General features: G+C 38.8%; 1 protein-coding gene across 6 annotated transcripts in view; it reads right to left on the bottom strand.

Annotated features, from left to right (window-relative positions):
- LOC133646874 (ankyrin repeat domain-containing protein 26-like) overlaps positions 1-13,024 on the bottom strand; it is a 75,055-nt gene that overhangs the window by 38,449 nt on the left and 23,582 nt on the right. For 5 of the 6 annotated variants that reach the window (XM_062042734.1, XM_062042735.1, XM_062042739.1 and 2 more), the window contains exons 9-21: positions 11,659-11,695; positions 11,534-11,578; positions 10,060-10,278; positions 8,509-8,595; positions 8,366-8,433; positions 6,357-6,974; positions 6,031-6,191; positions 4,217-4,408; positions 4,073-4,106; positions 2,876-2,969; positions 2,627-2,783; positions 2,440-2,497; positions 1,857-1,997 (exon numbers count right to left, since the gene is read on the bottom strand). In XM_062042734.1, the coding sequence (XP_061898718.1) occupies positions 1,857-1,997; positions 2,440-2,497; positions 2,627-2,783; positions 2,876-2,969; positions 4,073-4,106; positions 4,217-4,408; positions 6,031-6,191; positions 6,357-6,974; positions 8,366-8,433; positions 8,509-8,595; positions 10,060-10,278; positions 11,534-11,578; positions 11,659-11,695 (1,911 nt within the window). The remainder of the gene's footprint in view (positions 1-1,856; positions 1,998-2,439; positions 2,498-2,626; positions 2,784-2,875; positions 2,970-4,072; positions 4,107-4,216; positions 4,409-6,030; positions 6,192-6,356; positions 6,975-8,365; positions 8,434-8,508; positions 8,596-10,059; positions 10,279-11,533; positions 11,579-11,658; positions 11,696-13,024) is intronic. The other variant, XM_062042740.1, reaches the window with a different exon arrangement.

The following is a 13,024-nucleotide window of genomic DNA, read 5'->3' as shown; positions in this document are numbered from 1 at the left end:
ATGAACAAGCTAACTTTTATAGACACATTTTTAGCTATATGCCTCGGTCATAAAACTTGGTACTTGGCACATGCTAAAAGTTAGCATGCTGGTGTGCTAACTTTTAAAGACAATGTTGCTGCCGTACACCTCAGAGTGATATAACTTGGTAATTCACACGTGCTAACTGTTAGCATGCTAATGTGCTAACATGAACAAGCTAACTTTTATTGACACATTACAGAGTAATTACAGTAACTTGGTACCGTATTTTTCGGACTATAAGTCGCAGTTTTTTTCATAGTTTGGCCGGGGGTGCGACTTATACTCAGGAGCGACTTATGTGTGAAATTGTTAACACATTACCGTAAAATATCAAATAATATTATTTAGCTCATTCACGTAAGAGACTAGACGTATAAGATTTCATGGGATTTAGTGATTAGGAGTGACAGATTGTTCGGTAAACGTATAGCATGTTCTATATGTTATAGTTATTTGAATGACTCTTACCATAATATGTTAACATACCAGGCACGTTCTCAGTTGGTTATTTATGCATCATATAACGTACACTTATTCAGCCTGTTGTTCACTATTCTTTATTTATTTCAAATTGCCTTTCAAATATTTATTCTTGGTGTTGGGTTTTATCAAATTAATTTCCCCAAAAAATGCGACTTATACTCCAGTGCGACTTATGTTTTTTTCCTTCTTTATTATGCATTTTCGGCCGATGCGACTTATACTCCAGAGCGACTTATACTCCGGAGCGATTTATACTCCGAAAAATACGGTACTTGACAAGTGCTAACTGTTAGCATGCTGAGGTTGGCATGCTAATATTAACGTGCAAACTTTTATAGGCAATTTTTCAGCCGCTCATGACCATCATCGCTCTCCTGCGACGGGAAGCATATGAGACTCTGTGAACACATTGCTCCAAAGTACGGATTTTGTGTTGATTTATTGTGAATACAAAACTAAACATTGACTTGTGCAAAAGCAGTAATATATGATAAAACAAGGCGTCAGCTAAAGGTCTTCCCTGTTTATCCCCCCCTTTATCACGCAGGAAAAACCGGCCAAGTGAATATTGCTAACAAAGATGTGGGGTTTCACATTCAGTTCCGTGAAGAAATATGAGGATAATAATTTTCCTTGGAACACTCTGCTTTGAGGGTGTCAAAGCACATGTTTGAAGCAAAAAACGTAAAACAGCAGATTTTACGGTCGGTGAAGGGGGAGGAGCCGCAGCCTCGTTTTACTGTGTACCTCTTGCTTGGCCACGGTATAAACTATTTGCTTGCCTAACAAAATTGTTATTGTGACATCTAGTGGACACATTTAGAACAGCAAGTTTCTTTCATTTAAAAATGCAGCTCATTTTCACACTTGGCAAACTCATCTCGCGCGCTGGATTAAACCCGTTAGCGAGTCTTGTCCGACTCGCAGGTCGCATTTTTGACCTCCCTGTGCTAGACCCATTGTTAAACACCCAAAAATTGGGACTTACTGAGATACCCGTTAAAACTGTAAGAACATGGCCAGAAAAGATGCTATCCTTAATGTTTTTAGGGGGTTTTAATTCGAGAACAGAGTTGTGCTTTACGCGAGCAGTGACGTGCGGGTGACCAGGAGCTTGCTTACACACAAAAACCTGGCGTACACCCTTTTTCAGGACAAAAATTTGAAATTGAATTGCCTTGTGTACGAATTGTGCTCTATAAATAAACTTGCCTTACCTCTGCAGTTATATTATGCTCCAACAAAAGTATGTATAATTTAATAATATATGTATAATTGGTTATAACAATGACAATAAAGTTGCTACAATACTACAACCAGACCTTACGCTTGTAGTCTGAATGTGTTACCTCATTATTTTTGCTTCTTTTGTACTCCTCCTGTATTTCTTGAAATTTGATCTTCTCACAGTGTGACTCCTGCAGCTGCGTCTTCAGCCTCTTGGAATCTAGAGGCCATTGCATTTGGTTGGGTTTGTGGTCCTCTTCGAGCTAGGATAGGATAGGATAGGACTTTATTGTCATTACACAAGTACAACGAAATTATGTTTTCAGCACAAACCCGTTCAAGATTAGACAAACAAACAGTGTACAGGGTTACAGAACAGGAACGCTGATGCGCCTCGTAAAAGGTGGGAAAAAGTTAAACGCTGGGGAAGAAGATGAGGAAAAAATACAATCTAGACTGGGCTCCTAAGGGGGCCTAGTCTGGAGTGGGAAAAAAAACCTCCATGCAATGCACACATAAACACGTTACATTTAATCACGACAAACTCGCAACAGAGGGGTGGGGGGTTGGGACCCTGGAGGGAGACCGCTGCTATGATGCGACCGCCCTCACCAGAGGCAAGACAGAAACTGAGCTGGGCAGATGACATGTAATGGTCACATTAGCGCCTCGCCAACAGCTTCACACCAATGCTGATGTCCTCACCTGCTCGTTGGCGCTTCTGTACAGCATGACAGTTTCTTGCTTCCGTTTCAGCTGAAGTCTGAGTTGGATAAATACGTTAGGTCAACAAATCAACGGCACCTTTTAGAGAAACAAAATGATGTTTTGGAATATGTGAGGAATAGATGTCAGAATAAGATTACTGAAGAGATTATTGAGCAGTTCTTACGACATGTGTGCAACTTCGCTTTCCAACTGCAAATTCTTTTCCTCCAAGGCACAAATATGTTGTTGCATCTTTTCTGTAATTAAGACTTGATGGCCTTTTTCTTTTCGAACAGAGCGCTCATGGAACATGTCCTGCACCTTCTTCTTACTTATGGAGTCTGACGAATACAAAGCAACAGTGTAATAGTCAGTCTAAACCAGATGTGAACATACATTTTGATTTTATTAGCTCAAAACCAGATAATTGCACCTGCAGTGGCTTCCTCCAGCATCTGCACGATGGCAAGAGTCTCCTCTGATGATGAAATTAACTCATCTGTATCTTCAAACAACTCTTCAGTGTTCTGAATGTAGAAACAGCATTGGATTTGAATTTGCTTTTTTCTTCTAACAAACACCTGAAATCTTGGTCTAAGGCAGGGGTGTCCAAACTTTTTTCACCAAGGGCTATGTACTAAAAAGTCAAAACAAGCAAAGGGACATTTTTATATTTGTGTTATATGAGTTGGTATAGGCTTTATCTCATTACATTGTGTCTTTTTGCACTTTTTCCCCCCCAACATTTTTACTATTTTTGTAATTTATTTTATTTCGACAATATGACGACGGACAACCAAACACAAGCTGCGGCCGCACATGGCCTCCAGGCCACACTTTGGACGCCCTTGGCCTATACTTATTTTTGTGTGATGAGTAACAGAGCAAATAAGTGTAATATCTAATCTAATTTAATCACCTTGACTTATCTTTTTTATTTTTTTTATACAATGTGTGGAGGACCTGACGTAACCGTCATTACTGATGAAAAGCTGTAATTAATAATATACTAATATTATTAATATTAGTATATCATATAATAAATGATAAATGGGTTATACTTGTATAGCGCTTTTCTACCTTCAAGGTACTCAAAGCGCTTTGACAGTATTTCCACATTCACCCATTCACACACTGATGGCGGGAGCTGCCATGCAAGGCGCTAACCAGCAGCCATCAGGAGCAAGGTTGAAGTGTCTTGCCCAAGGACACAACGGATGTGACTAGGATGGTAGAAGGTGGGGATTGAACCCCAGTAACCAGCAACACTCCGATTGCTGACACGGCCACTCTACCAACTTCGCCATATAATCTATTCTTATTACTATTCTTTACTAATTCTAATATTATTTCACCAGTTAACGTACCATATATTGCAAAGACAGGATGTACGGAAATAATTAAATACCACATACGAAAAGCACAGGTTGTCTGCCATTATGGTTGTCAGTTCCTATTATTAGGGGGATTTGGGCCATTTAGTTTGTTTGATATAATGTTCTAATCCGGGTCATGTTCATTTTGTCTGTAGAATGTGACGCGGGCCAGTAAAAAAATGAGCTGGGGGCCGAACTTTGGACACCACTGGTTAAGGTAAGTGAAGTGGACATCAAGCCCGGTTTTGACTTACTAAGTTAGTGTTCTGTCTTTTTATCTGCCACCTGCTGCTGACAAAAACATAATTGTGGTTATACTGGAAATTGGCCTTGGGCGAAATACCTTCAGTTCCAAATGCTTTGCAGAATATACAGAAACATTTTTAATTCTGTATAACCTTGTGTCATCTTCCGAAAGATCATTCAGAATGTTGTCAAACTCAAGATCTCTGTTGATTCCATAACTGCTCTTGGGAATGCAACATGCTTCGCTAACCACTGTCAGCTGTGAGCACTCCTCTAAAGACTGTCCCCCAGGTCTGCTGGGATCGAAGATGAGCTGACCTGCGAGTGACGATTGCACCAACCCCCTGCCGGTGGAACATAGATCAAACCACAGGACACATAAGTCAGTAGGTTTTATTTGCATACAGTAAATGAACCCCTATTCAAGTAACCACAGAGTCCCGGGGTGTGTGTGTAGCCTACAAAATCAGTTTCTAATTATTAACGCTGTGAATCTTTGGACACTAAATGATTCGATTTGATTCAGAATTGATTCTCGATTCAAAATCTGTACTTTTTTAATAACATTGGATGCCAGTTATATGTATAAATATATTCTTCCATAAACTGGATCAAGGGTGTCCAAATTGCCACCTGCCGGGAGACATTATGAGTTTAACAAGGAATCTGACGCAGGATTCATTTTAAAAGTCCATTACTATGCTGGTGCTTTGTCACCATCTTGTGTAGAATAAGAGTAATTCAGGTCAATGACAACATACCATGCTTTTACTAAACAAATGCGCATCATTTACTTATATGATCCAATGCAAACAAACTTCCACAATCATGGTGCAAAACCAAAACACTAACAAACATATATATATATATATATGCATATATCCATACATTATTATACGCACACACGCACGCGCACACACACACACACACACACACATACAGTTTATGTATGTTACTTTACATGCAGGCGGCTTTTGGCCCTCGACTAATTTTTTTAGCCCAATGCGACCCCCCAGGTCAAAAAGTTTGAACACCCCTGAAATAGACTAACAGTTCTGATGAATTTCTATATTACTTAAAAGAAAACTGATTTTGTTTCATAAAATGCTTCCCAAACTTTTAATATATTCAAATACAAATAAGGCAACAAGAGAAGTATCCAACACTTCTCTTTTCAAAAGTAAATGTGTACAGCAGATATGATTTGCCTGAGTGGCTGGAGAGGACAGATAAAAAACAACAACTTTAAAAAAAAAATGTAATTGATTTTTGAATCGATTAAGAGTCGTTACAAATAAGAATTGTGATTAATCTGAAAATAGTTATTTTTGACACCCATTGTAATTAGTGTCAGCTCAATAAACATTAGCATGTTGGCAACATTTTGGTGTAGTAGTTCTTATTCATTACATTAACTCCACAGGACGGCAGAAGCTGCATTTGAGGTATAACGAGCGCTCGGCATCCAGTTACGTTATCTATCTCTGCATGCATTTTAAAATGCTATTAGTTATTTTCTGCTGTTGGGGTGGAACTGGTGCATGTTACAGTTGCTGTTTACAAAGACTTCAGTAATGATGGCTGAACAGTTTTTTACTTACTGTGTAAATATTATTTCCATCCGAGTGTAATTGTGATGAATAGAAACACTGATGGAACTGTGTGGTCTTTATAAGGTGATGACATAATTGCATGGCACCTTGCACATCAAACATAGCTGACTTGTTTAAGACTATAACGTACTTTTCAGCTGTTAGATGTTACATGATGTTGGTGGTGTACAACCTCTTGAGCTAAAAAAAATCACATCTTTATTTACACTAATTACATATGTTGCCGATAAGAGTACCGATGAATACCGGTATCAATAAGGAATATATAGAGTATTGCTAAAATCCTAACGATATACAGGACATCCCGACTGTTGAACAAATGTTAAAAAAATGCTAATTAAAATTAAACGTACCTCTCAGAGGTTACTGGTTTCTCTACTTGACGAGAGGCTTCTGTTTGACTCAACCTTACAGGTTCCTCATCTGCTTCGGCTGCTTCCTCTGAACTTCCGCTCGTGTCAGAGGAAACATTGGGATTTGTCATTGAAACAATCTTGGCAGTCCTTTGGGCAGCCTGAAAAGAAGAGTAATGCAAAGGGAAATAGGTCAGACAGTGTTAGGATTCCTCTCAAGTCTGGTAACAAGGAGATAAGTTGTACCAAGCGAGAAAGGAAAGGTCCAGTCCACACACACAAAGCAGCTGTTTTCCCTAGTCTACACAACCTTCAAAAAATCTTACCTCAAGTTCTTTTTGATTAATGCTCATCTGTTGGTTGTGGCAAGGCACAGGTGTGGCACATACAGCAATATTCTCCTTCTTCGCTGAGCGGGGTGGTGGCGACTCACTTGGGAGGGGTTCACGGGGTTGTTGAAACAGGGGCACAGGAGACAGACAAACAGACGGTTTCTCCTCACTTGGGAGGGGTTCTTGAGGTTTTTGAAACAGGAAGAGATGGGACAGACTAAAAGATGGTTTCTCCTCACTTGGGAGCGGTTCTTGGGGTTGTTGAAATTGGGGTACAGCGGACAGACTAACAGACGGTTTCTTCTCCTTGCTCATGGAGTTGTCAACAGAGGCTGAGAAAGAGTCTTCGCACTCAAAATCCCCCTGTTTATGTTCATCCAAGAGGACTCTGTTCTTTCCTTCAGGTGAAAGTTGTCTGGTTTGCCCTTCCTCCATATCAATTGAATCTTCTTTAGAAGAGGATGACCCAAACTGCTTTTCTTCTGGATTGGTTTCTGGTTTGGACGGCTTGCCAAGAGTACCCTTTATTGCTCCAAAAAAATTACTGAAGATGGATTTTCCTTCACTTTTCTCCACTTTTTTGGACAGCTTCTCATCCTCGGTCTTTGTCTCCTTGATAATGGTAACGCAGTAGAAAGAAGAAGAGCTCATTTAATCATACCCATTCTCAATGTTTTATTTGTTATGGTTCACTTCCTGTGTTTAACACGCTTCAATGTATATTTTTTAGTAGTAAAAACAATAAAAGTGAAGTAACAAATTAATATGTTTCATAGATAGCTTTTCAAATATGAAAAGATTGTAAGATTACTACATACAAAATACAATACATACAAAAGGCAAAGGTAAAAATTGAAAAATAATTTGCATCAAAACACACCAACACAAAACACAATGATTTCCTTGTGTTGGCACATTTCTGAAGCATATGTGATGCAAATGTGTGGTACCGCAACTTACGAGTAATTTGAGATACAATCTGTCTCTCAGCTTTTTGTTAAGCTTTCAATTGCGAGCATACTGAACCTTGGCTTTTTTGTCTGGCTCTTAATGAAGGCAGACGCTTCCCTTCCTTTACCCTTATTTCTCCTGCTTTTTCTTCTTTGTCTCGTCTTGTCTTAACTTTCTTGGAACCCTTTTATGAATTGCTCTCCAAAATCTACACAATGCAATTGATCAACCGTCCTCTCTACGACATCGACAAGTTCTTCTCGACCTGAAACTCGGGTTCAGGGGAACATGCCTGTCCTGACGGAACGTTTGTTGCTAGACACACGTTAGGCTCTTGGGAAAAGTGGATGAAAAGTGATTATTTCAGTCGAGGACATTGAAGACATCTACCTATTCGGAATCATGATAACAGGACATCTGCTGATTGGAGTACGCGTTGCCCTGGTTTATCAACAATTTCGGAAGATGATGGCAGCTGTTCAAGGTACCCCAAAGCTGTCACAAATGATTGAAGGATAATCAGAGCTTTTGTGATTTCGCAAACTGGATAACATCTTTGAGAAGCTGTCTGCTTTGCATGGTAAGGGTTATTTGAGTGAAACATTTGTTTTCACTTGCTCAAACACAAACATTCTAATATGAATTTTGTTTTCTTGCTGGAACAACTTGGCAAGGTCGTAGCCACGAGAATCCCCCTGAGTACTGTGCAGCAAGGAAGCTCCAAATTTCCTCCCCGTCTTTCATGAACATACACCGATTGTTTTTTGACTTTTGTCGCTTCACTCCCCTGATTTTTAAACACAATGCATTATCTTAAAGTTTATTTTTCTTTTTAAAAGGCATTTTGCACTTTGAAATTGTGGTGATTTAGGTGGGCCAAGCACAGATTACATTGATTTCAATGCATTTCAATGAGCCGGGCTGCTTTGCGATACAGGTGTTCTGAGGTTTGAGCTTGGTTGTGGAACGAATCGTGTTTGTAAGTTGAGATACCACTGTATTGTATTTTACTTATAACAGTGTGTTGGTCATGTATTTTGGATTTTTCTCACCTCTTCGTGCACCTGCTGCTCATCAGATTGCAAATGACCTTTTTCCTCTCTTGCTGGTTCAGGGAAGTCTAAGGAGTGAGTAGGTCTTTACACACGTGCTCATTATTTCAACTGTTTAAGAAATGGTCTGTAATTCTTCTTGCCTGCTCCAGGTGTTGCCTGAGGCTGCTGATTATCATCGTTGGTCTCGCCGCATGATGAAGATGAACTGTCTTGGTCCCAAATTGATTCTGCAGGAGTTAAAGGAAGATGGATATCTTAAGGGGGAACTGCACTTTTTATAGGAATTTTAGGAATCATTCACAATCCTTATGTAAGACAAGAACACATACGATTTCCTTTTTTATGCATTCTAAATCGAAAATAATTGTTAGTAAAAGTCGGCTAACAATGGAGTCAATGGCAGTCTTTTTTTTCCGCCTACGCAGCGCTCTATAAACATCCAAGCACCTCCATCAACGTTTTATATACATGCTGCAAGTATATGTGTAATGTAGTAACAGGCACATTCATAATAACATAATAATTACATATTTTGCCCATTTTAAGTATACAGCGGTGCATTAATTTCACAGACACGTCCCAACGTTAGCGTTATCCAACAACAACAAACCCAATACTCACGACATACTTTGTGAGAGCTGCCGACGACTACTATAATGCTGATTAGCAACAAGTTTGAGAAATGATGCAATTAGCATGGTGCTAAATCTGGTGCAGTCATCTTCTTAATATAACTGCATATTGCCTTTCAAATAAACAAATACAAAAAAAAGCTGTGTGCAAACAGATCCAGCTTTGGTGAAACACAAAGCATCAAGAAGCAGTATTTGTAAGTGCTAAACCAGCACTACAAACTACGAACATAATAAAACAATCACTTACTTTACAGTGTCTGCTCTCACTGGGATGCCAACTGATATATTCTTGTTTAGATGAAAAATTATTCATAATCTGCACAAAGGATAAACAAAAAAAAAAGTTGCCGCAAACAAGCCTCTATTCGTGTCTTTCTCGCAGTCTCCGGGTCGAAGTTGGATATCAAAGTTGACCATCTTCTCGGTTTATGGCCATAAAGTTCTACAATCCAGGCAAGAAACAGGATTTATAATGCAGCACCTCATCGGCTCAATATGTCAGTATAGCAGCATAAGCTAGTTAGCGTTCTGTGATCAATGCGTTGCTAAAAATACATCGTCTGCATTATATTAGCAACAATATTTCTAATACTTGCTTAATATTCAGATCACGAGATGTAAATGGAGTATTGTTGGTGGGTTTAGGAGGAGGGCTTTATAGGCGGAATCGTGCACTCCGAGTAGCTGCATTGTTAACCACCTCGTACGTTCCGTATTTTACGAATTAGAATGCATGAAAAAAAGAAAAACATGTGTTCTTGTCTTACATACGTATTGTGAAAGGTAGGAAAAATTCCAAAAAAGTGCTGTTCCCCCTTTAAACTGTGTATGCTTGAATATTATTTTTAAGTTCAGGACAAATATGTAAAGTAAGGTGAAAACCAAGACTCTCACCCAGGGGCGCCGAAAAGGGGGGATAAAGGAGACGGATTCTAGGGGCCCATGATGGAGGGGGGCCCAGAGAGGCCCCTAATGATGATGAAATTATAATACAGGGGGCCCTGTAAAGATTATTTTCATGGGGCCCAAAATCCCTAGCGGCGCCCCTGCTCTCACCTTCATCACTCTCTTGTATAATCATCATTAAGGTCTGAGGATGTGGAGCTCGGTAAGCAGGTAGTGTACCATCTGAGCCGATTGCTTCCGGAATCGCAGCTACCACCTGCTCAGCAGAGGGACTGGAGCGCTCTGGAACTTCTTTGGGTGGAGAACCTTCAGTGCACACAGGCAGACTTCTCCTACTAGAATTACTAGATGTGTCAGCGTCTGATGAATCTGAACAAAAAAACAACAACAACAACAAAGATGTGTTATTTAATGACAAACCGTAACAACTGACAGAGGTTGGAGCAAAGGCTTGCCTTTCTCTAGGACGCACACAAACGGAGCAATTTGAAATGTACCCAACATGGGCCTCCTCCCTCCCCTGTCCACTTACGAGGTCGTTATGTTTCACGCTAATGTGTCCATGCATGAACAAGCATACTGTGAATTAGTTATATTATTTATTGCTATAAGTGCCAGGGAGGAGAGATCACTTCAATTATGTCCAGGTTTGCCAATAGTGCATGTGCGCATGCTTTCGCTGTGCGCTCACACCGCTTGTCTAGTAAAGATGGGATGTATGACTCTTTGAAGGGAGCCGTATCTTGTGGAGCCGTACTTCAAAAGCGTATTTTATTTAACTGTTATTTTATATTTTTAGCAACAAAATATACACTGGTAGCTGTGGATATGAATAATTTGCATTTACACAAATATTACTGCATTGGTAAGAATTGGTCTGAAATATTGGCAATAATTGTATTTGTTTTTACTGTAAATATTCCTTAAGGCGGTCCCTTATTCCAATGCTTATCATATAACGATTTAGAATTTTCTCTAACCTAAAGAACTTTGTGGCGTTTTAATATTAGAGATACAAATACACAAAACAAGTACCGGTAAGAAGAACATGTATATATGTGTACAAAAGTGTAAATAATGATAGAATAAAAATAAGACTTAATACAATTGTAAATACAAAATTGTACTGCCCTACCTAGTGTGTACGCTTTCTTTTCTTTTTCTTTCTTTAGTTTATTTCGAACATGAACACACTTACATCTTAATACGTCACACAATATCATATCATTTCATTTTACATAATGCCCGAAAAGGAGTAGGAAGAAGCAAAGCTTATTTAATCCTACCCCTTTCCCACTTCAAAGCGTTTACAATGATATAGAATCATTTACTGACCTTTTTATATAATAAAATAACATCTATGAATTAGTATACACAACAGTTTTATAATATGTAATTACTTAATTCAGTCATTATTAACATACTGAGATGAAGAATATCTTATTTTTAATAATACGCTTGACCTACATCAGAACAATGGATCATAAAAGTGAATCCAAAAACGGCTAACAATCTAACGGCTCCCAACTGCGAATTGGTTCTCACCGCTTTTTAAAAGAACCGTTCAAAGGACTTGCTTCATTTGTGAACATCACATTTGCCTTACAAAATTAAAGAACGTTACCTGGAATACTATCAAGCGCTCCCAAACCAAGCTCTTCCATCAGGTCTGTTAAAGAAACAAAGTCTAATGTTAAAGACAATTACAGATACTTTCAAACAAAATGCTACCAGGACTATCCCGCTTACCAGTTTGTTTCTGGTGTTCTCCTTCACATTTGTTTTCCTAGTGAAATGTGGAAAAAACTTCCAATTAAAGGCACATTTACACAGTGCAACCTGCTTATGTCCACGTGTCCTTGGACGGGCTGGCTAACGTCAACATAAGCAGTAATCGATTAAACTGAATTCAAAATCAACCATTGCTTACACATTTACTTGAAACTTGGCCAAAAACAAAATAAAAATACCGTATTTTTCGGAGTATAAGTCGCTCCGGAGTATAAGTCGCTCCGGAGTATAAGTCGCACCGGCCAAAAATGCATAATAAAGAAGGAAAAAAAAACATATATAAGTCGCACTGGAGTATAAGTCGCATTTTTTGGGGAAATGTATTTGATAAAACCCAACACCAAGAATAGACATTTGAAAGGCAATTTAAAATAAATAAAGAATAGTGAACAACAGGCTGAATAAGTGTACGTTATATGACGCATAAATAACCAACTGAGAACGTGCCTGGTATGTTAACGTAACATATTATGGTAAGAGTCATTCAAATAACTATAACATATAGAACATGCTATATGTTTACCAAACAATTTGTCACTCCTAATCGCTAAATCCCATGAAATCTTATACGTCTAGTCTCTTACGTGAATGAGCTAAATAATATTATTTGATATCTTACGATAATGTGTAAATAATTTCACACATAAGTCGCTCCTGAGTATAAGTCGCACCCCCGGCCAAACTATGAAAAAAACTGTGATTTATAGTCCGAAAAATACGGTAGGCAATAATGAATGATTTTTTTTAAACTACAGTAGTTTGTTAACATGAATTTCCAATTTCCTCCATGTTTGCATATTTTTTATTTAGATTCTTGTGTTTACATATATTGTAATTGCTGGAACACACTGTTGTATACGGTTCTGAATTGGGGTTCTAGGGTTGGGCTACGGGTGACAGTGGCGTTTGTTTGCCAGATAGAGCATTGAAGTGTGGAATGCGTCTTGCTATTAGCCAGTGTTTCTTAACCATATGGCCGTGGCCCATGGTTGAGCAGCGAACATCCAGCGCAATGTTTTTTATTAACTATAGGGCCTATTGTTGGGTCGCAAGCGCCCCCTAGAAGGCCGCCAAAAATATCTGTTTCTCAGCTTTGGTCCGTATGGGCCGCAGCGGTACTCAGTTTCAATCCACTCCGCAGAAAAAAAGACGGATCTTCACCAGCAATAATTTTGAGGTTCGTTAAACAGAAAACTGCATTATTAAGGGAAGGAAGCTAAAAGGAACAAATGTGTATATAAATGAACATTTAATGAAAACAAACACAGAAATAGCTAGGAAAGCACAGAACCTATAGAAACACAAATACAACAAACATAGACAG

Source organism: Entelurus aequoreus, linkage group LG03, assembly GCF_033978785.1.
Source record: "Entelurus aequoreus isolate RoL-2023_Sb linkage group LG03, RoL_Eaeq_v1.1, whole genome shotgun sequence".
Taxonomy (NCBI): domain Eukaryota; kingdom Metazoa; phylum Chordata; class Actinopteri; order Syngnathiformes; family Syngnathidae; genus Entelurus; species Entelurus aequoreus.
Note: the sequence above shows the minus strand (reverse complement) of the source record. Positions and strands in the feature narration are given on the sequence as shown.